A 22,901-nucleotide genomic window follows, 5' to 3' on the forward strand; every position below is an offset into this window, starting at 1 on the left:
ATAGAGTCACTACAGTCCAATTAAGTAACAATTGCAAGCCAGAAACATAACACATAACAGTTAAATTGCAGTACACCTTTGAACTAACATAGTATCAGTTAAATTGACATAGCCTTAGTTGAACTGACGTGACAAATTGGAATTGACATAGGGTAGCCTCAGTTGAATCTCCCACAATCTCGAGCCTATACTATAATGTGTACCTCAGGGCCACCGTACATTAAACTTTCAGTTTTGATATATAACTATAGACTAATGTAGCAATGATAATATGTGTCCTTACAATAAAAAAAACTCTGTCAACAATATTAATGAAAAAGCTAGTACTACAGTACATTTATAATTATACAATCTGCAGACTATAATTATATATACTAAATCCTATGAACAAAGTCACGTACTATTTATAGTGCAGTATTTCCCCCTAACAGCTGATGACAAGTCCCCATAATCAATGTCATGGAGAGCGTCGGCAATAATGCTCCAAGTTATTCCTAGACTCTTGTAGTTTTTGGCAATGAACAGGAACAGAGCAATCTTCTGACCTTCAGTATCTGGATGTGTACAGAGAGAAAATAAATAACATAACTAATTAACCCTTTCCCAGTTTTAATTAAAACAAGAAAATACAGAATAAATAACAATTTTCTTTAAAAATTCATATATCATGAACCATACATTGAAATGACTTGTAACTATTTCCTGCAGGTAGCGCAGGTATCTTGACACCATCTTCGTTACCTAGCAACTGACCACCCCCACTAATTAGCAATTGTTTACAAACATTCACAATTATGTACATAAATAATAATTTATTGTATGACGGCACAAAGACACTAAATAAGTGTTCTCAATGTTCTCACGGTGACATGGTTCAATCAGGATCTGCATAAAGTTCTCAGTGAGGTCGTACCAGCAGACGCTTTCTTCACCTACACACAGGTTTACAAGTTCAATGGTGGCTCATGATGTCCACTGCTGTACTAACTAGCCTAAATACAATTATATACTGTACTACATAATGCTTACCAGATCCAAGAAGTTTATCCATCGCAAGAGCCTTAGCTTGAGGTAGCTTCTTATCTAGCTATGATCCCAGTCACTATCCTCTCACTCAATAAGGCCATAAGCATCGATATTCTCACTGTCTAGCTGCTCTATAGAACCTCACTGAGGTTGTACTACGAAGATCTTGAAACGGTCACTTTTCTTTCGACATTATTGTACGAAGCGTACCTCGAGGCAGCATATACACAGCGAATTTTTGAAAATTACCACTAAAGTAGCCGTCATATGACGGCTTCAACGGGGAAAGGGTTAATATATAGAAAGAGGCAAGAACTAAACAAAGTAACAATTCCCCAATGCATCATTTTAATTTACCACATCGATTGTCTTGCTGGATGACCTCCAGTCGGTATTGAGGAATGCCCAAACTGACCCCAAAGAGTATTGGTTTTGTGAGTGTCTTGAGCTCCTTGTATAAGATAATGAGAGTGAACTCTGGTGGTACTGAATGGGAGGAGAGGGACATTAGTACTATACAGTCACTATAGTAAATTAAGGTGCACATCTCGTAAGAGTCAGCAACTAACACAACTGATCCTGTATGTATACGTATATGTGTGATATAGCTCAATTATGATAATTATTATAAGTGTCTCTGCAAAAAAATATTAGTGACAGCTAGACTGACAGGTGATCTACCTGAACTGGCTGGAGTTACTTGTAGAGATGAAGTTGGGAGGGGTGGTGCAATTACATCATCTTTACTAGAGTCAGCAACTAACACAACTGAGCCTGTATGTATACGTGTGTGTGATCTGAGGGTCAATACAAGCGAGTTAACTCACTTGTTTCTTCCAGCTGATCAGTTATTAGAGTAGACTGTACAGTAGGCTCATCATTGAGTGATTCTGTAGCTTGAAGGGAGTGCTGGTAATTATGTACTGGAGTAAAGATCTCAAAATTGGCAGGAGCAGTGCTAAGAGTGTCCAGTGCATTGTCTGTTTGGTCGAGCTACAATAATTATAAGATCAGTAAAAAACATACATAAAATGTACAACATTCACTCACGTCAAATAGTTCAGCCACCTCAATCAATTTTGACAGTAGTGCATCCCAAAGTTTGTAGAAAACACAGGCCATCTATAGATTGAAATGATAGTGTCTATGCCAATAATTATGAAAAATGACTTACCTCTTCATTTTGCGGAGGTAAATATGTTTTCTCCCACTTATTCAGCAATGCGGTTTTTCGTGATTCCTCAAAGGCCTGTATTTAAAAAATAATAACTATAACTGTGAAATAGAGATAGTGAATAACCTTCAAGTGCTCGTTGCACATGAGTATCAACTCCTCGCTCACAGGATTACCATGGAGATTAACGCCAGCTTGGAAATCATTGAAGTCCTCAAGTCCGGGAAATAGCTCGGGTAGACACTCAGTGAGAGCCACCACTCCCTCGTCATCAATGGAGTTGTTAAAGAGATCCAACAAATACAAACTCTTACACATCAAATTAGCGGACTTGAGATGGTGGATAAGCATTATGATGTCAGCAGAGGCGAGAGAACAGTTAGAGCAGATAAGATATTCCAGTGATCGAAATACCTGAAGAAACTTTACCAGTAAGAGAGTACCAGTGAATCCACTGAAATTGGAGCGAATCAAGTCCAACCGTTTTAAACAGTAAAACCTATTTGGGTGAAGATTCAACAGCATGGACTCTGAGTGAAATGAATTAGTGAGATGGGTAGCTGATAAATCAATTTGTTTCAATCGTAACGGAATGTTTTCAACAACTGAACATAATCCAGGTAACCCAAGGTTATTATCAGAGAGGTATAAGTATTCCAATCGAGCACACTGAGAAGAAATGGAATGTAAGAGGGAGGTCAATAGCGCTCCATTGACATCAGCATCGACAGTGAGGGTGTTGGATAACCCAAGAGTATTCAGGTTATTAAGAGCACCAGACTGCACAGCTGTCTCTAATAACTGTATGCCAGACACTCCAAGAGGATTGTGAGATAAATGCAGTTGTGTGAGGCTAGTACAAGATGTGTGCATGAATGACGACATAATGTTAGTAAAGCTGTTTTTAGACAAAGAGAGATCATCTAAAGCTCTAAAGGCAGCTGAGGCTCTCTTGAATAGATCTGAAATACCAATGTCAGACAATTTAGTCTGTTGAAGGGATAATTCTTTAACTTGCAGTTTACCATTAGCATTTGAAAGTATGTCGGTTAGTTCCTTCAACAGCTTATCATCGATTGCACAATAGTATATGCTGATAACCATATCATCACATTTTGCAGCATGACGAAGAACATAAAACTTAGCTACACAGTCGAAGGGAGTTTTGAAGCCACTGTACAATAAAGAATCTTTAGACATTATACAAACTTTTAATGCATAGTCAGGGTCCGAAGCTTCAAAGGCCGCATGACATAAAATCAAACAATCATCCAAAATATCACGCTCCATAGCCATCAGAAAGTGATTCATCAAACCATCTTCCAAACTGATCACCTTATCACTACGACTGACATTGTGTTTACTAGCAAGACCAAACATAAATCTCCACACCATGTCAAACCGGCTACTGTCAAAGTGAGCCCTAACAACCTTCAGTTTCTCCTCATTGGGTAGAGTAGCAATATGGAGGGCAGCCAAGAACTCCTGGATGGTCAGGTGAGCAAAATGAAAAGATAGGCCATGACCAACAGATAGAAGTGATCGTGCAGACTGCAACAGACCAAAGCACTGCAATTTGTCACCAACTTCGGGTAAGCGAGAGGACAATTCGTCTTCTGAGAAAACCAGCTGATCTAATAATAAGCATTCGTAGGCAAACTCACAGATCAACCAGAACGTGTCTTGTAGATTATTCGGAATCTTGTCAAACCTGTTGAGACCAATTGGACAATCAGGGAATTTCTTTTTGACATTGCGAAGGATAATATTAAGAACAATTTGAGTGTACAGCTCAGTTAGCGTACGAGGAAGCTCTTGGTCTGAAGTGTGCCACAAGTTACAAACAATGGCGCAATTTAGGGGCACAGAACACACACTCTGAATGACTGGGTTGTTCTCAAGCTGCTTGATAAGAGAAGAAGCTTTCTTTGGGAATTGCTCAAACTCTGATTCTATGTACTGCTTGACATTCTCTTCATTAAAACCAACTACCTCAACCAAACGGTCCACAGAAGGAAGGTCGTGAAGAGGAGCTGAAGCAGAAGGGCGTGAGGTGAGGATAATAGAAGCAAAAGGAAGAAGACGTCCAAACAAAAGATTGTATAGAAAAGACTTTTTTGAACGATTTGCTTCACTGAGCTCGTCCCATCCATCAGCTATGATGAGCACTCCCTTTCCTCTTGTCCTCTTTAGCTGTCGAGCAACAGACTCACAGATGGTCTCATCGGGGTGATGAAGGGCCAGGAGGTCAGGAAAAGAAGAAGCTGAGCTGACTAACTGATCCCTGAGAGGAAGCAACAAAACACAGTCAAATTGTGTCAGGATATTGCCCTCTGCCCATCCTTCAGCAAGCATGGCACACAGTGTGGTTTTACCAATCCCAGCATTGCCTTCAACGATAACTTTCTTGACTGCTTTCTTTCCTTCTTCAACTTTGAAGAGGCCACCGTGAAGAATTTTAGTACGTGTAACCTTCTTATCATCAGGTGCACCATGTTGTGGCAAGCCAGCTCTAAATCCTTCTTTCTTTTCAGCCTCCACTAACTGCAAGTTTATCAGCTTGTCTCCAGAAACTGGTGGCCATTGCTCCTCCGTATTTAATTGCCTCTCTCTGTAAACTTCCTTTACACTTTCAACAAACTCTTCTTGTGTTTCCATGTTAACTATAAAATAGACTGTTTAAATTACAGATTCATTTGACAAATTCCCCGTTAGAGTAAACAACCCATTATCGAACACGTGCTATTTTCGAACGCGTGTTCTCGAGGACAGCGGCTCAGAGCACTAAGCTGATAGTACCTAGGTATAGACAAGGTAAAGCTCTATTCAAGTCCAAACTCACAGCCAACAAAAAGCTTCTTCGGCGGAGTGACAGGGCCAAATACTCAACTATTGGAACAGATTTAGTTCGAACATAGCCACGATTCTTCGAACTCTCTCTCTCGTATCAACAGAAGGCTCTAAGCAGCTAGCTACAATGCATGACCGTAATCTATAACTAGTAAACTATGTACAGCTCTGGTTTCAAGGTCTGACTGCAAGCCGTTAGACAATGGTGTCCTCTTGAAATAGTGCAGTATTGCCATCAAAATCCGAACGATTATTGCCTTTTTCTTTATAATCTCCAGTGGAGCCATGACGTAAGAATGCAACTTTAGGAAAAAAATGGAGATTATGGTATTAATCGTTTGGATTTTGATGGCAATACTGGACTTTTTCAAGAGGCCACCATTATCTAACGGTTTGCAGTCAGACCTGAATCAATTTGTAGTTTCTCAGGCTCTCGCGCTTGGAAAATGGTCAGCTTTCCAATATCACAGACCTCAAAGTAGAGGCACTATAAAAGGATGGTTGATAAGTTTAAATTATGCACTTCCGCTTTTTGAGGAAGTTGGGGTATGTTTTCAGATAGTCATTATCATTAATATTTATCGTTTGCCTCGATTGCTTGCTATTGTAGGAATAATAGCCTGAGAAAGTACAAATTGACTTTTTGTATGGCCTTAGCCTCTTAGACTAGTTTCTCTCACTTGGAATGCCATTGCATCAGAAGAGTGTGTAGCAAAACTTGTTCACCGAGTGTTGCTACTCTACTTAGTAGTTAGCTCTGCACTAGAACGCTAGCTATTGGTAGCTGCAAGAGTGAGAAGAGAGCTCCAAGGCTCTGCTGATGCAGCCATTAATTTTTAGACTTGAACTTTTGGCATCGATCGTTTTTAACACAATCATGTCGATTTTATTTCCTACTCCTTGAGTTTCGCTGTGATTCTGGATTCTGCTGCATACAGCAAATTAATTAATGTGTCATCATGAAATAGTGTATACTAATAGCTATAGTAGCTTTATGTTATGTAACTTTGACACCCCCACCGAGGCATCAGCACTCACGGTTTGAGTGAATGTTGTGTGTAGCCAGGTTGATTATACCATTATACAGAGCCGGCGGAACCGCTCCGGTTGGTCAGACCAAAACTAAACCACTTTTCCCACGTTCGCTCATTTATTTGGTAAGGATCGTTAACATTAAAAATGAAAAATCATTCGGTTTGGTAATAATCGTTACTGACAAAGGTGCTGGTAATATATACTATAATAGCAGTACATGTACTGCTTAATTATCTATTGTCAGATCTAACTGCAAGCCAGAAGAAAACGTCTCTCTACAAATTGCAATTGAGTTCCCTTCAGTGTCCTCACATAATATACATTTGTGATATCTCAATTAAAATGTCAATTTTCAAATATTACTCAAAATGAACCAGAATGAACCAGAATGCGCCAGCGAGCACCATTCAAAAACTTTTTTTCCGGGGGGAGAATCCCCGAACCCCCCTTTATGGGTCCGGCCTGACCACTTCATATTTGCTTCCTCTGGCTCTGCCATAGATAGAGTATAGAGAGGGATTGGAAACGAAAGTGATTCACGTGATGTTTTGCAATCAGGTCTACAAGTCTGTGATTACTGAATCACATGTCCCCTGATGGTACTACCGTAGGTACAGTGGAACCTCTTATAACAGACTCTCTAAATAGCGGAACCCTCTGTTATAGCGGACAGCATGTCTTGTATCAACTGGTTTTACTATCTAATAGTGTACTTGAAACCCAGAATAGCGGACACCTCTAAACTCCGGACAACGGACAACAGCCTTGTATACAATCCCTACTCTATCTATGCTTATACCTGCGAGACCGATAAGACTAGCAAGATATTAAATATTCAGAGATACAATATTAAACCTAGCAGAGAGTAGACAATTAGGACCTATAATTACACCATAGGATCTATACTAACCAATAATCTACTATATCGAAGTGGCTAAATTTGTACTATTATCACTTTATACACAGACAGACTACTTACAAGATTCACAGGTTCAGCTGAGTCCTCAATGCAAAGTCCTTGTAGCTATATAGGGCTTGTATATTCTTAGCTTGTGTAAGGGCTCAGTATTATGTAAGGGGAGCAACCTCTTAGATGTGGTCTCCTGCATGGCCCAATGCAACGTGACCAAACAGGAAACTCTTTCATGCATGCAGCTAATTAAAATTCACCATGAATCGAAGTAAGTAGGTGGTATACGTAGATAAAAAACAAACACGCTGTTACATGCAGTTTCAGTTTTCAATACAAACTCCTTAAAAATAAGAACAAACTCTAACAACAAAGGACTCGATACATCAATAAAAAAAAGTACTAGATCTACAACTATAATATTACGATCTGTAGTCTATATTATGTGAATGAACAAAGTCACATTCTAGATATAGTCAGTGCAGTATTTTCCCCTAACAACTGATGACAAGTCCCCATAATCAATGTCATGGAGAGCGTCGGCAATAATGCTCCAAGTTATTCCTAGACTCTTGTAGTTCTTGGCAATGAACTGGAACAGGGCAATCTTCTGACCTTCAGTATCTGCATGTGTATTGATTAAATAATGTGAACTCTATAAAGACTAAGACTTCAATATTACGCACAAACCCATTAAATAATAGTTAGACACTGTTTTGGAGGTTTCTATGGGATTTAGAATCCAAAGAGGTACTGATTTTAGTATCCCAAGCGTATAGCGAGGGTGCTATACAAGTGGCTGAGAGCTTCTAATTAAATTAATTAATCACATGGACACCTCTAAAACAGTGTCTAACTCGTTTAGATCCTAGTGTGCATGTGCATGTGCAAACCTATATAATGCCTCAGAATTGACTACAGTACAACAAGCTTACTTTGCTTGACAACAGAATACTTTAAGTAAGGTGTAGGTCGGTATATAGTATACTTTTCTCATGTACTTCCCCAACTAGTGCCTAGTTACCATTTCGATTGTCTTGCTGGATGACCTCCAGTCGGTGTTGGGGAATTATCCTCAAACTGACCCCAAACTGTATTGGTTTTGTGAGTGTTTTGAGCTCCTTGTCCAGAACATTGAGAGTCAACTCTGGAGGGACTGAATGGGAAAGAGGGGATAGATTATAGTACTACAGCATTGGCAATGTTACTAAGAAAGTGCAATACGCTTATAGTACACAACTTTGCAATGCGCTTAATTCAGAGTAAACATTATACAGGTGCTCTACCTAAACCGGTTTGAGTTGTTCGTGGAGATGAAGGTTGGAGGGGTGGCGTAACTTTCTCATCACTATTAGAGTCAGAAACTGATACAACAAAGTCTGCATGTGTGTGTTTGTCATGTGCATGAGGGTCGATCCGTGCAAGACAGGTGTGAGGGATTCTGATAGCTAGCTCCATTACAATAACTTGATAGTAGCTCCAGTATAATGATTGGTAGTAGTTAACTCACCTGTTTCCTCTTGTTCCATTATTTGAGTAGACCGTACAGTAGGTGATTCTGTAATTTGTAGGGACTCCTGGTAACAAACAGTACCAAGAGTGTCCAGTGCATCGTCTGTTCGGTCGAGCTACAAGATCAGATAATCAAAAATGCTCACACAAAATGTGCTGCACTCACGTCAAATAGTTTAGCCACCTCAATCATCTTTGACAGTAGCGTAACCCAAATTTTGTAGAAAACGTGAGCCATCTATATAGAAAACGATAGTATATCTACCCCATGCATAATGAGAGACTTACCTCATCGTTTTGCGGAGGTAGACACGTTCTCTCCCACTCATTCAGAATTGCGATTTTACGGGATTCCTCGAAGGCCTGCAATAATTCTAAGTAATAAAGATGTATGCATGGTGAGATAACAATACCTCCAAGTGTTTGTTGCACATGTGTATCAACTCTTCGCTCACAGGATTACCATAGACATCAACACCAGCCTGGTAAACGATGCCAATAACCTTCAGTCTAGGAAACAGCTCTGGTAAACACTCAGTGAGAGCTATCACTCCCTCATTATCAATGGAGTTGTTGCTGAGATACAACCAATTTAAACTCTTACATATTACATTGGCAGACTTGAGATGGTGGATAAGCATTATGATGTCAGCAGAGGTGAGAGAACAGTCAGAGCAGTTAAGTTTTTCTAGTGATTGAAATGCTCGAAAAATGTTTGCCAGTAAAAGAGTTCCAGCAGCTCCACTGAAATTAGAGCCAATCAAGTTCATCTTTGTTAAACTATTTGGTGGATTGATATTCAGCATCTCACAATTGACTGTATTGAGACTCCGAGTGAAGTAAAGTGGTGAAATTGGTAATTCTTAATCCAATCTCATTCAATCGTAACGGAATGTTCTCCTTAATCGAAAATAATCCAGGTAAACCTAAATTGTTATCATACAGAAATAAGGTTAACACACGACAACAGTGAGAGGCAATGGACTGTAAGAGGGTTGTTAGTAGAGCTCCATTGACATCAGCGTCTTCAGTGAGGGTGTTAGAGAGCCCCAAGAGCTCCAGGTTGATAAAAGCACCAGACTGTACAGCTGTCTCTAATAACTGTATGCCAGACACTCCAAGAGGGTTGTGAGACAAATGCAGTTGCGTGAGGCTAGTGCAAGATGTGTGGATGAATGAAGACATGACGTCAGTGAAGTTGTTTTGATATAACGAGAGGTGATCTAAATCTGTAAAGGCAGCTGAGGCTATCTTGAATAAATCAGCAACACTTTTATCAGACAACTTGGTCTGCTGGAGGGATAAGTATCGCACTTGCAGTTTACCGTTTGCATTGGAAAGTATGTCAGTTAATTCCTTCAACAACCTATCATTGATACCACAATTACCTATTCTGATGACAATGTTATTACATCTTTCAACATAACGAAGAATATAGAAACGAGCCATACAATCAAATGGAGAATAGTAATCACTGTTTAATAGATCTTTTCCAAACATAATGCTAACTCTTACTGCAAAGCTAGGGTCTAACGTTTCAAAAGACATACGGCACAAAGCAAACTTGTTAAACTTTTTAGCCACTAGAAATTGATCCATCAAAACATCTTCCAAACTGATCACCTTATCACTACGACTGACATTGTGTTTACTAGCAAGACCAAACATAAATCTCCACACCATGTCAAACCGGCTACTGTCAGCATGAGCCTCAACAACCTTCAGTTTCTCTTCATTGGGTAGAGTAGCAAGATGGAGGGCAGCCAAGAACTCCTGGATGGTAAGGTGAGCAAAGTGAAAAGAAAGGCCATGACCAACAGGTAGAAGTGATCGAGCAGACTGCAACAGACCAAAGCACAGTAACTTGTCACCAACGTTGGGTAATCGAAAGGACAATTCAGCTTCCAAAAAAACGAACTGGTCTAATAGTAAGCATTGGTAGGCAAACTCACAAATCAACCAAAATGTGTCTTGTAGATCATTCGGAATCTCGTCAAAGCTATTGAGGCTAATCGGACAATCAGGGAACTTCTTTTTGACATTACGAAGGATAATATTAAGCACAATTTGAGTGTACAGCTCAGTTAGCGTACGAGAAAGCTCTTGGTCTAAGGTGTGCCACAAGTTACAAACAATGGCACAATTGAGGGGCACAGAACACACACTCAGAATGACTGGGTTGTTCTCAAGCTGCTGGATAAGAGAAGAAGCTTTCTCTGGGAATTGCTGAAACTCTGACACTATGTATTGCTTGACATTTTCTTCATTGAAGCCGACTACCTCAACCAAACGGTCCACAGAAGGAATGTTGTGAAGAGGAGCTGAAGCAGAAGGTCGTGAGGTGAGGAGAACAGAAGCTGACGGAAGAAGACGACCAAACAAAAGATTGTACAGAAAAGACGTTTTTGAACGATTTACTTCACTGAGCTCGTCCCAGCCATCAGCTATGATCAGCACCCCTTTTCCTCTTGTCCTCTTTAGTTGCCGAGTAACAGACTCACAGATGATCTCATCGGGGTGATGAAGGGCCAGGAGGTCAGGAAGAGAAGAAGCTGAGCTGACTAACTGATCTCTTAGTGGAAGCAACAGGAGACAGTCGAATTGTGTCAGGATTTTGCCCTCTGCCCACCCTTCAGCAAGCATGGTACACAGTGTGGTTTTACCAATCCCAGTATTACCTTCAACAATGAGCTTTCTGACTGGCTTCTTGCTTTCTTCGACTCTGAACAGGCTGCCATGGAGAATTGGAAGGCGTTTTACCTTATCATCAGATGCACCATGTTGTGGTAAACCAGCTCTAAATCCTTCTTCTTTTTCAACCTCTACTAACTGCAAGTTGATCAGCTTGTGTCCCCTAACTGGTGGCCATTGTTCCTCAGTGTTTAATTGCCTCTCTCTGTAAGCTTCCTTTATACCTTCAACAAGCTCACTCAACGCTTCTGAGGCTTCCATGCCAACTGATTACTATAATTGAAGAAGGATCCAGCAACAAAAAGTTTGTTTATTTACGTCTCTGGTATGATTTCTTGTTTTCAATCTTGTCACTGAGATCAATGGTGCGATTTTATAGCTTAGTTGATTCACTTTGTTTACGAAAATAACCTGTCAGATCAACGGTATGTTTAGCTTATGAATAACTTGTGAGACTATACTTAATTAAACTAGAAAACAGAGAACAGAAACATATCCTACGATAACTGAATTATTTATTTTGATATGTACGGTGGCCCATAGAGTTCACATGCAAGAACAATATAATCGACATTTGCTAAGTAAAGATTTGATCTTCACTAATAGAGATTACGATTAACCTTCTAGTAGAGAATTCACCTTCGCTTTTAGAGAGTTCATTTTGCAAGTAAAAGCTCACCTTCTAGCTAGAGACATTTACCTAGGTACGTAGAGGGGGTGCGACCTTACAATTGACCATTGCTACACACCTATAATTGGCTATTATTAGAGAACCATAGCCTATTATTAGAAACGAGCTGAGGCTCAGGGAAGGTCTGGTGACTCTGCATTATGGGTGAGAGAGAATTATCAGAGAACCATAGCCAGTCTGACACTAGTCTGACTAGGCTACGGTTGAACCTGCAACGTATACATGCATGTGTATACTTGTAGCTATAGGCACAGATCACACAAACTAGCATCGAGTGACATGTCTGTAAAATAACGCTAGGTCGCCAACTAGGCCTGATATTGGTTGTACCTGTTATTTATGAGCAGTTTTTGTGAAGGAAGAAGGCGCGTCACTCTCATAAAAGAACAGGCCCAGGCTCTCAAGCTTCTGCTATCAGTGGCTTGATTGACTACACAATTGATACGCCATTGCTGGGAAGTTTCAGATGCCGGCTCGGAGCAGATCTTTTGTATGATATTTGGACCATTAAAATCTACAGTGGAACCTTGATTATCCGGACACCTTGGTTCCAGAGGTAATTAACGGTCACACCCAGTAAATTCCAACCACGCCCAAACACAATCAATACCAGGCCTAATTTTCTTCCTTCTGTGAAAAATCCTTCTGTCCTGGGCATGGGAACGAGGCTACACACAAACAAGCAGCTGCAAGGATTACTATAGCTGCATACTACAGCTATATACTAACAAAGGTCAATCGTACTCTCCACTAGCAAAGGACAATTGTACTCGATCTTAATTGTATCAAAAAGGCATTCGATACTGTCCCCCATGTCAATCTTCTGAAACATCTACAGTCACTTAATTTTAACAAATATTTACTAAACTGGGTGCATAGCTACTTACTGGAGAGGAAACAGTTTGTGGGTATTGATGGCAGTAACTCAGACAGCTTACATGTTCTCTCAGGTGTGCCCCAAGGTTCGGTTTTGGGTCCACTATTGTTCATTACGTACATAAACCAAGTCACAGATGTTATTTCTCAAGACAGTAAGCTAAATATGTTTGCTGATGACATGGCCTTATACAGAGTTATCACATCTACTAATGACTACGTGAATCTTCAAAAGGACATTTCTAAAGTCTCAAATTTTTTGAACACTAAATTATTAGAATTTAATCTTGGCAAGTGTAAGTTTATGTCCGTTTCTAAGAAAACATCGCGCTCATTGAAGGCTCCAACTCTACTTCTAAATGGTTATGTACTGCAGCAGGTTTCTAACTACAAGTATTTAGGAATTACCATATCGGCTGACTTGAGCTGGCACACTCACATCAATACGATTTGTAATAAAACAAGGAAGTTGATAGGTCTCCTACATCGCAGGTTCTCTGAGAATTCTTCTCCAACAACACTGTTAAAGTTGTATACATCGTTCGTGAGACCACATCTGGAATACGCATCCTCTGTATGGAACCCATTTCACAAGTGTGAAATAAACAATTTAGAAAAAGTCCAGAGATTTGCTATGAGAGTCTGTCTGAAGAAATGGAATTTGAAAAGTGAAGAATTACTCACCTTGACCAGGCTTCCTTCTCTGCAGCTGAGGCGCCTTGCTGCGGTGCTTTGCCACCTTTTCAAAATACTACACAATCTAACTGACTTCCCAAACAACCCAGCAACCAAGAGAAATATGACGTACAGTAGTAGAACTGTTAACTGTTTTACTCTGGTCCCCTACCAATGTAGAACATCCTTTTACAAATTCTCATTTTTTCCGCATGCAATCACAATATGGAATAGGCTGGTTAGCCACAAGGACTTTACTTTAGTAGACTGTACTAGTATAAGTTCATTTAAGTCTCATCTGTATTCACATCTAGTTGACATGTTGTAACTATTAAAGCGTATGTTATAGGACTCACTTCACCCTAGCTTTGTAGCTATTTGTGTATCCTTGCAATTAATTGCTAAATCTTTCATAAAAAAAAAAAAAAAAAAAAAAAAAAAAAAAAAAACGTTAACTCTCTGGCTATATATACAGATCTGTAATTATATAATTATGACTGTGTTACAACTTGCAAGTTACATATAACCTACAATTTCCAAGTAAAAACTGAAAGAGGGCTTTTACTCTTCTGTCTTTGTTTGTTTAGAAGGCTCAAGAATGGAACTCCCCAAACACTTATAATGTGGTCTAGCCCACTTAGCAGACATTCTTCAATTAATTTGTGACCACTGCACAGGAAGTAATCCACTTACATGTAGAATCATTATTTGTTTGTTTAAGGGCTGAAAGAGTCACTTTTGAACCTCCCCAGAAGTTGCTAACCCAGAAATAGCAACCTGTGGGGAGGTTCAAAAGTGGGGACTCATTGTACTATACTCTAGTATCCATCAAAGCCTGAATATGCAACTAATATTCATAAATGTAAATGAGCTTGAGCTTAAGAAAACATTTACATACATGTATTCTTTGATGTGGACGCTACAGTACGAGTAACAGTTGCATGTGTGTGTAGCATCCAACTAAACCTCCCAGCAAAAAAGCCCCATTAAACCTCCTCAGAGATTGCTATCTGGCTTCTGTTTACCTCTTTAATTGACACTCATGCAGCTACGCCTTGATGAATTAGAGGTCAACCTCAGCCACTACACCTAACTCTCAATGCAACAACACCTAGATCTACACCAAAAATTTGAGTTAAACAAGAAATTTAATATACACGTGCACAAGTGTACACATTTGTATGTTTAAAATTGCTCCAAAAATCAAGTCATACACATTTCTATACTCCTGACATCAAAGTGTATACTCTGAAATTACGAAGTAAAGTGTGCAAATGTGTTCTTTTTTCTTCCTCTACTTTATATAATTATTACCCTCAGCGTTGATCTCGCCCACTCATCTCCCCCATGCATGCATGCACTCTCTCCTAATTTGAGAAAATTATTTGTGGAACCACAGCTTTAAATAAGTTCATTAGCTATTCCATGTGACTATGAACAACCATACATGTATATTAATTATATCAAGTACAGTCAAATTGTGGTAATATAGGTCATGTGTGTGTCCTTACAAGAAAAGCTCAGTCAACAAATGAACAACTATTATACATAAATGTCACGTGCTAGTGCATGCAGTATTTCCCCCTAACAGCTGATGACAAATCACCATAATCAATGTCATGGAGAGCTTCAGCAATAATGCTCCAACTTATTCCTAGACTCTTGTAGTTCTTGGCAATGAACTGGAACAGGGCAATCTTCTGACCTTCAGTATCTGGCATGGGGAATCGTTATTAAAAAGGAATTCGATACACAAGAGACGCAGTCTGAACACATCAGTATTAGTCTGAACACAGTTAGTCCACAATGCATATTTTACCGAATCGATAGTCTTGCTCAATGACCTCCAGTCTGTGTTGAGGAATGCCTAAACTGACCCCAAACTTTATTGGTTTTGTGAGGGTCTTGAGCTCCTTGTCCAGAACACTGAGAGTCAACTCTGAATGGGAGGAGAGGGGAGATCAGTGCTACAGTCACAAGAATGCATTTTAGGAAAGTCCACAACTTTACGATGTACAATGCGTAATGCAAAAGTGTTAGAGTAAAAACAAATTTGACAGGTGTTTTATACCTGAAATGATTTGAGTTGCTCGTGGAGATGATGTTGGGAGGGGTGGTGTAACTCTTTCATCTTGACTAGAGTCAGCAACTGATACAACTGAGTCTGTATGTGTGTGTCATGTGAGGGTTCGTACAAGCCAGGTGCATGTGAGGGGATTCGGAAAGCAAACACCATTACATTTAGTTTGCAATTGTACATATGCCAACACTCAGATAATAAAGTTAATCTCTTTTTTCTCACATGTTTCCTCTTGTTCTGTTATTTGGGTAGACAGTACACTAGAACAGGTAGGCTCATCACTAGGTGATTCTGTAGCGTGAGGGGAGTTTTGGTTATAGTCTGGAAAGAAGATCTCATAATTGGAATCATCGCTAAGAGTGTCCAATTCATCGTCTGTTTGGTCGAGCTACAATAATAGATCGGATTACAATAAAAAATGCTAACATAAAAATTAATGGGCTACATGCATATACACTCACGTCAAATACTTCAGCCACCTCAATCAATTTTGACAGTAGCGTATCCCAAGGTTTGTAGAAAACACGGGCCATCTATAGATGTATCGAGATATAATAATTGCATATTAATTTTGTAATACGTGTCTAGGTTACAGCCCTGATGTTGTTACCTAGCAACAAAAATTTGCTCCAACACATGCCCGTAATTATGACTTACCTCTTCATTTTGCGGTAGGTCTAGTAAACATATTGTGGTAGTAAACATATTTTCACAGTTATTCAGCATTGCAGTTTTTCGTGATTCCTCAAAGGCCTGTATTTAAAATAATAATGAACACTATAATTATAATAGCGAGTGTATATATACCTCCAAGTGTTCGTTACATATGCATATCAACTCCTCGCTCACAGGATTACCACGAAGAACAACACCACCCGATCGCGAGTTGTTCAGCCTAGCATTCTGGTTACCAACAAAACGAATAACCTTCAAACTAGGATATAGATTTGGTAGACACTCCGTGAGAGCTATCACTCCTTCGTCATCAATGTAGTTGTTGCTGAGATCCAACAAATTTAAACTTTTACATTTCACATTAGCGAACTTAAGATGATCGATAAGCATTATGATATCAGCAGAGGTGAGAGAACAGTAAGAGCAGTTAAGACGCTTCAGTGTTTGAAATACTTGAAGAAACTTTGCCAGTAATAGAGCTCCGGCGGCTCCACAGAGATTGGAGCCAGATAAGTACATACTTTTTAAATTATATGGATGGAAATACAACATCTCGCAGGTGACTACGTATTGAAGTGAGTGAAATGAAGTTGCATCATGGGTAGCACCTAATTCAATCTCATTTAATTGTAACGGAATGTTCTCCACAATTGAATATAATCCAGGTAAACCAAGACTGTTATCTGAGAGGTCTAAGGATACAAGTTGAGTACAGTGAGAGGCAATGGACTGTAAGAGGGTGGTCAGTAGAGCTCCATTGACATCAGCATCGTCTGTGAGGGTGTTGGAGAGCCCCAGGGTCTTCAGGTTGATAAGAGCATCAGACTGTACAGCTGTCACTAGAGACAGTATGCCAGACACTCTAAGAGGGTTGTCGGATAATTTTAGTCGTGTGAGACTCGTGCAAGACATGTGAATGAATGACGACACGATGTTAGTGAAGCTGTTCTTAGACAAGAAGAGATAATCTAAAGCTGTAAAGGCAGCTGAGGCTCTCTTGAAGAGATCAACAACAGCTTTGTCAGACAAGTTAGTCCACTCGAGGGATAAGTTTCGAACTTGCAGTTTACCTTCTGCATTCGAAAGTATGTCAGTTAGTTCTGTGAACAACTTATCATCAATCGCAAGATTTGCTATTCTGATAAACATATTATCACAATTTGCCATATGACGAAGAACATAGAAACAAGTTACATAGTCAAAGGGGCTGTCCAAATAACTGGTTAATATGTATTGTCCAACTATATTTTTACAAATTTTAATAGCAAAACCAGGATCTGAAGCTTCGAACGCTACATGACATAAAGCCATATTATTTTGCTTTTTAACCACCAGAAATTGATCCATCAAACCAACATTTAATATGATCACCTTATCACTACGACTACTGTTGTGCTTACTAGCAAGACCAAACATAAATCTCCACACCATGTCAAACCGGACACTCCTAGTATGGGGGGCCATAACAACCTCCAGTTTCTCCTCATTGGGTAGAGTAGCAAGATGGAGGGCAGCCAAAAACTCCTGGATAGTCAGGTGAGCAAAGTGAAAAGACAAGCCATGACCAAAAGGTAAAAGTGATCGTGCAGACTGCAATAGACCAAAGCATTGCAACTTGTCACCATCTTTGGGTAAGCGAGAGGACAATTCAGCTTCTGAAAAAACCAGTTGATCTAATAATAAGCACTCGTAGGCGAACTCACAGATCAACCAAAACGTGTCTTGAAGATCGTTTGGAATTTCGTCAAAACTATTGAGACCAATTGGACAATCAGGGAGTTTCTTTTTGATATTGCGAAGGATAATGTTGAGAACAATTTGAGTGTACAGCTCAGTTAACGTACGAGGAAGGTCTTGGTCTAAAGTATACCACAAGTTACAAACAATGGCGCAGTTAAGGGGCACAGAACACACACTCTGAAATACTGGGTTGTTCTCAAGCTGCTCGATAAGAGAAGAAGCTTTCTCTGGGAATTGCTCAAACTCTGATACTATGTACTGCTTAATATTCTCCGTATTAAAACCAACTACCTCAATCAAACGATCTACAGAAGGAAGGTTGTGAAGAGGAGCTGAAGCAGAAGGTCGTAAGGTGAGAATAACAGAAGAAAATGGAAGAACATCACCAAATAGAAGGTCATATAGAAAAGAGGTTTCCAATTGATTGTCTTCACTAAGCTCGTCCCAGCCATCAGCTATGATGAGGACACCTTCTCCCTCTCTCTCTTCCAACTCTTCTATAACAGATGCGCGAATCTTCTCACTGGAGTGGAGAAGTTTGAAAAGTTCAGCAAGGCTTGTGGCTGAGGACACTCGATTTTCTCTCAGTGGAAGCAACAAAACACAGTCGAATTGTGTCAGGATCTTACCCTCTGCCCACCCTTCAGCAAGCATGGTACACAGTGTGGTTTTACCAATTCCAGCATTACCTTCAACGATGACCTTCCTTACTGGTTTTTTGTTTTCTTCGACTTTAAATAGGTCACCATGGAGAATTGGAGTGTGTTTTACCGTCTTATTATCAGGTGCACCATGTTGTGGCAAGCCAGCTCTAAATCCTTTTTTTTTTTCCCCTTGCACTAAATGCAAATTAATGAACCTCTCTCCAGAAACAGGTGGCCACTGCTGTTGACGGTTCAAGACTCTTTCTCTGTACTTTCGACGAATGCTAGCAAGGAATTTATCCATTTTCTTAATGATAAAGCAAAACCTGCATGAGAATAGTGTACAATCTAGCAATGTTGCCATGTTAATGAAAGCACCGCTGGTGCTGATGCCTCGGTGGAGGCAGTGGCGTAGGCAGAGGGGGGCTGACGGGGCTAGAGCCCTGTGTTTCAGTCCGTCAACTCACTGTACTACTGCATGCGTAGTTACTAGAATGATGTCATTCAATGGAAATGGGAAGGGTCATCTACTGCGCATGCTTACTGCTAATGAAAAGTGATGACCTTTTTTTTAGGTAAAATTCCAAGCTATTCAGCGCCTGCTCTGGCCCTGCTCAATGGATTTAAGCCCTGCCCTTCCTAAAATCCTGGCTACGCCACTGGGAGGTGCCAAAGTTAAAATACTAATAGCATTAACTTTATACACACATTATATTGAACAACAATTTATTAATTTGCTGCATGCAGGCAAAATCCAGAATCACAGGGAAACTCAAAGAGTGGGTGATGATCGATCTCATGATTGTTGTTAAAAACGATCGATGCTAAAAGTTCGAGCCTAAGATTAATGGCTGCATCAGTAGAGAGCCTTGCAGCTCTCTTCTCACTGTTGCAGCTACCAACAGCTAGTGTTCTAGTGCAGAGCTAATTACAAAGTAGAGTAGCAACACTCCATGGACAAGTTTTGCTACCCACTCTTCTGAAAAGGCTGCAATGGCATTCCAAGTAAGCAAAACTAGGCATAACTTGAGAACGAAGCAAATCCACAAATTAAAATCCAAGAAAACATGACTAGAGCCTATAGAAACTCTTACTTGAAAGTCATTGGTCCTTGAGCAGCTGTAGCAATCTATACACAGACACACAGACACACAGACACACTACCATATACCTCGCTTGCGCATGTGCTCCAAGGCATAATAACTATAGCACTAAAGAGCAGAACCCTGGGCGTTATATAGTCGGATTCACCGATGTATAAACTACCATCATTTTACATGCAGCTTGCCTTAGCCTCCTTCGCAGCCCTCTTGGAGAAAGTGGGCGTGGGGGCGCTAACAGGCCCTAGCAAATTATTCTGGCATAATTAAGGCATATACTTAAGGCAAGAGTACATACGAAGAGAAGAGTGTCGAACTACTGATACTTCTACAAACACCGTGCACAAAATAACGTTACATCCTGTCAATTGCACGTGAGCAACTCGCAATTGATGACGTTTGCGCATAATTACACAACGCACAGAAGTTGTTAATAGTGAGTAAAGAGTGCAAGTGAAGAGGATCAACTCGACTATTGTCTCTATTTAGATGATTTTTGTGAAGAGATCGTCTCCTATCAGTGTGCAGTGAGCAGCTCCACAAGCTCTGAATGTTGAACGCGAACATTGAACAATTATATATAATAGCTAGAATTGTTTGATAACCACACCACTAGTAAATTTACAATACTTTATTACGTGCTAGTCATGTTACTTTGTACAGTGTTTGTGTAGAAGTATCAGTAGTTCGACACTCTTCTCTTCTTATGCACTCTTGCTTAAGGTGACATATTTTCGCTGGTATTATTTTCTGCTATTTCTGCGAATAAAAGTAAATCGCAAAAATGTTACTCGCTGATACCGTATATATGCTTGATCAGAGGCCGCGGCTATATATCATTTTGCTGACAGAGGAGGCTATAATTCAAGAGAGGCCATTGTTCAAGAGCACCGATTGTTAGCCCCAGTAAGGTAATATAGGTTAGGTCACTACGCTGCATAATTGAAGCATATAAAGTGACTTCGGTACAAATGCAAGGGGTCCACTAGCTGCTGCGTGTTTTTTTTAAAAATGCCTCCTTTACATCTCAACGACAGAGGATCACTAGAAAAATCTTCAAGAGAACTACTGTTGAATTCAATGTGCGGCATAATGGGCAAGCATAATAGGCTGAATTTGGGGCAGTGCTCAAAAGCATAATAGCGGAAAAAAGAGCAGGGCCTAATAGCAGCTCCAGAAGAGGTTGGCCACACGTCATTCTCTAAAATCCTATGACAGGCAGAATATCATTAAAAAGTCAAGACATTTGTGTTGCCTCGGTGGTATTTTATGCACGTTTTGCACACAAATATCAGTGGCGAATCTATAGAATTCTTGTCAGGGGGGTTCCAGTGGCAAGGCAGGGCTCAAGCGGGACAGACTCTGCATTTTCAGTAGGTTCCATGGGTTCCATGGAACCTCCCTTTCACACCAGACTGGAGATCAACTTACACTCAGATCAGCTTGAATGATAATGATCTGTAGTTACTAGGCTGCAATAGATATGTGGGCAGGGCTCTCTAATGATAAATTTTGCTGCTACGCATCCTTCTGGATGACAAAGCAACTGCATGTCGCGCATGTGTAGATTCAACCTGCATTTTGGTTTTCTAAGCAATAAATGCTTTATCCCCCATGGTTATCATCCCATGGATAATATCCATATAGTATATGCACATGCATTATATTGTATGTAAAACTGAGTGAAGGTTGTTCAGTATTTGTAACCCAAAACCTCTTAGAAATGTGGTGAGGTCCACATACAGACATTCTTCAATTAATCTTGTGACCACTCCACGCATGCATGCACTGTCACTATAAATATAGCATTCAAAAGCTAAAATTGGCCATGAAAAATCATATAACAACTGGTGTTATTTCCAGGCAGTATTTATAGAAAAACTAACACACTAAACAAATAGATCACGCTACAGTTTTAGTTTCATACAAAACTGCAATTTTTGTGGGTAATCTGTTACAACAATAAAATTAAGGATACGTACATCATTATACACAATCTATTACAATGTCATGTAGTCTATACTATGAACAAATAACTATAATTATTATAGTGTAGTATTTCCCCCTAAATACTCAATTTTACGTACGTCGGCAATATAATGCTCCTAATGAAATAGTTCGTAGACTGAAGCCAATACTGTACATAACGTCACCAGCTGAGGTCTATAGTTAACATTCCATTGGTTTGGCTAGGTACACTGAGAGGTAGCTGCTTTTAGGGGCGACGCCCACTTTTGTGTCATTCAGGTTTTTCACCTAGTGATTTAGGTGTAGTAGAAGTGCTAGTCATTGCTATATAGTCACAGCTTATATAATTATATATAGCACATGCAGCTTTTAAAGACACAATTAACTAGTCTATATACTACTCAGCTAGTAAGAAGTCTATAAGAGTGACTTTAGTTTTCAATCAGTCAATGAGTGATTGACTACACAATTGATGCGCCATTGCTGGGAAGTTTCAGATACCGGCTCAGAGCAGAGATCTTTTGTATGATATTTCGACCATTAAAATCTACAGTGGAGCCTTGATTATCCGGACACTTTGGTTCCAGAGGTAATTAATGGTCAAACCCAGCAAATTCCAACCACGCCCAAACACAATCAATACTAGGCCTAATTTTCTTCCTTCTGTGAAAAATCCTTCTGCCCTGGGAACGAGGCTACACACAAACAAGCAGCTGCAAGTATTACTAGCTACATACTACAGCTATATACTAACGAAGGTCAATCGTACTCTCCACTAGCGAAGGACAATTGTACTCGATCTTAATTGTGAACTCTCTGGCTACAGATCCGTAATTATGTTAATACTAAAGTTGTAGATAGAATTACAACTTGCAAGTTACATAGAACTTACAATTTCCAAGTAAAAACTGAAAGAGGGCTTTTACTCTTCTGTCTTTGTTTGTTTAGAGGGCTCAGTCAAGAATGGCAAGAATGGAGCTCCTCAAACACTTATAATGTGGTCTAGCCCACTTATGCAGACATTCTTTAATTAATTTGTGACCACTGCACAGGAAGTAATCCACTTACATGTAGAATCAGTATTTGTTTGTTTAAGGGCTGAAAGAGTCACTTTTGAACCTCCCCAGAAGTTGCTAACCCAGAAATAGCAACCTGTGGGGAGGTTCAAAAGTGGGGACTCATTATACTATACTCTAGTATCCATCAAAGCCTGAATATATGCAACTAGCTAGTCTAATAATTATTCATAAACGA

General features: G+C 39.8%; 4 protein-coding genes across 9 annotated transcripts; all 4 read right to left on the reverse strand.

The window, feature by feature from the left end:
* Positions 1–225: 225 nt before the first annotated feature.
* Positions 226–7,207, reverse strand: LOC135346180 (NACHT, LRR and PYD domains-containing protein 3-like). Its single transcript, XM_064543728.1, has 8 exons — positions 7,065–7,207; positions 2,327–4,863; positions 2,201–2,275; positions 2,077–2,148; positions 1,854–2,019; positions 1,708–1,800; positions 1,384–1,512; positions 226–554 (listed from the first exon to the last, which is right to left on the reverse strand). The coding sequence occupies exons 2-8, from the start codon at positions 4,856–4,858 to the stop codon at positions 394–396; spliced, it is 3,228 nt and encodes a 1,075-aa protein (XP_064399798.1). The 5' UTR covers positions 4,859–4,863; positions 7,065–7,207; the 3' UTR covers positions 226–393.
* A 54-nt stretch (positions 7,208–7,261) lies between these two features.
* LOC135346186 (uncharacterized) lies at positions 7,262–9,277 on the reverse strand. The gene is made up of 7 exons (XM_064543739.1): positions 8,921–9,277; positions 8,796–8,870; positions 8,674–8,745; positions 8,506–8,623; positions 8,282–8,374; positions 8,020–8,151; positions 7,262–7,619 (listed from the first exon to the last, which is right to left on the reverse strand). Exons 1-7 carry the CDS (start codon positions 9,275–9,277, stop codon positions 7,462–7,464), a joined length of 1,005 nt encoding a protein of 334 aa, XP_064399809.1. The 3' UTR covers positions 7,262–7,461.
* Positions 9,278–9,300: 23 nt separating this feature from the next.
* On the reverse strand, positions 9,301–14,087 carry LOC135346184 (NACHT, LRR and PYD domains-containing protein 3-like). 5 transcript variants are annotated; one of them, XM_064543736.1, is made up of 3 exons: positions 13,972–14,076; positions 12,220–12,557; positions 9,301–11,609 (listed from the first exon to the last, which is right to left on the reverse strand). In XM_064543736.1, exon 3 carries the CDS (start codon positions 11,457–11,459, stop codon positions 9,315–9,317), a length of 2,145 nt encoding a protein of 714 aa, XP_064399806.1. In that variant the 5' UTR covers positions 11,460–11,609; positions 12,220–12,557; positions 13,972–14,076; the 3' UTR covers positions 9,301–9,314. The 5 variants fall into 5 exon arrangements, with proteins under 5 accessions (XP_064399806.1, XP_064399807.1, XP_064399805.1 ...); XM_064543737.1 differs by having other exon boundaries at positions 12,220–12,539; positions 13,972–14,067; XM_064543735.1 differs by having other exon boundaries at positions 12,220–12,575; positions 13,972–14,016.
* Positions 14,088–14,836: 749 nt separating this feature from the next.
* Positions 14,837–22,673, reverse strand: LOC135347137 (NACHT, LRR and PYD domains-containing protein 12-like). Of its 2 annotated transcripts, none has more exons than XM_064545027.1 (8): positions 22,540–22,673; positions 16,328–18,905; positions 16,178–16,273; positions 15,982–16,053; positions 15,743–15,908; positions 15,512–15,604; positions 15,260–15,379; positions 14,837–15,154 (listed from the first exon to the last, which is right to left on the reverse strand). In XM_064545027.1, the coding sequence occupies exons 2-8, from the start codon at positions 18,881–18,883 to the stop codon at positions 15,003–15,005; spliced, it is 3,255 nt and encodes a 1,084-aa protein (XP_064401097.1). In that variant the 5' UTR covers positions 18,884–18,905; positions 22,540–22,673; the 3' UTR covers positions 14,837–15,002. The 2 variants fall into 2 exon arrangements, with proteins under 2 accessions (XP_064401097.1, XP_064401098.1); XM_064545028.1 differs by having other exon boundaries at positions 16,328–17,268; positions 22,540–22,653.
* Between the last annotated feature and the right edge of the window lie 228 nt (positions 22,674–22,901).

Source organism: Halichondria panicea, chromosome 13 (assembly GCF_963675165.1).
Source record: "Halichondria panicea chromosome 13, odHalPani1.1, whole genome shotgun sequence".
Classification (NCBI taxonomy): Eukaryota; Metazoa; Porifera; class Demospongiae; order Suberitida; family Halichondriidae; genus Halichondria; species Halichondria panicea.

Excerpts from the sequence above, each read along its gene's own strand:
- LOC135346186 (XM_064543739.1), bottom strand. The coding sequence starts at position 9,277 with ATGAACTTGATTGGCTCTAATTTCAGTGGAGCTGCTGGAACTCTTTTA. Across the intron at positions 8,152-8,281 it reads AACAACTCAAACCGGTTTAG|TCCCTCCAGAGTTGACTCTC; the intron begins GTAGAGCACCTG and ends TTTCCCATTCAG. Across the intron at positions 7,620-8,019 it reads CCAGCAAGACAATCGAAATG|ATACTGAAGGTCAGAAGATT; the intron begins GTAACTAGGCAC and ends ATACACATGCAG.
- LOC135346180 (XM_064543728.1), bottom strand. The coding sequence starts at position 4,858 with ATGGAAACACAAGAAGAGTTTGTTGAAAGTGTAAAGGAAGTTTACAGA. Across the intron at positions 2,149-2,200 it reads TACCTCCGCAAAATGAAGAG|ATGGCCTGTGTTTTCTACAA; the intron begins GTAAGTCATTTT and ends TTCAATCTATAG. Across the intron at positions 1,801-1,853 it reads TGATCAGCTGGAAGAAACAA|GCTCAGTTGTGTTAGTTGCT; the intron begins GTGAGTTAACTC and ends GTATACATACAG.
- LOC135347137 (XM_064545027.1), bottom strand. The coding sequence starts at position 18,883 with ATGGATAAATTCCTTGCTAGCATTCGTCGAAAGTACAGAGAAAGAGTC. Across the intron at positions 15,909-15,981 it reads AGGTGGCTGAAGTATTTGAC|CTCGACCAAACAGACGATGA; the intron begins GTGAGTGTATAT and ends CTATTATTGTAG. Across the intron at positions 15,605-15,742 it reads AACAGAACAAGAGGAAACAT|ACTCAGTTGTATCAGTTGCT; the intron begins GTGAGAAAAAAG and ends ACACACATACAG.
- LOC135346184 (XM_064543733.1), bottom strand. The coding sequence starts at position 11,459 with ATGGAAGCCTCAGAAGCGTTGAGTGAGCTTGTTGAAGGTATAAAGGAA.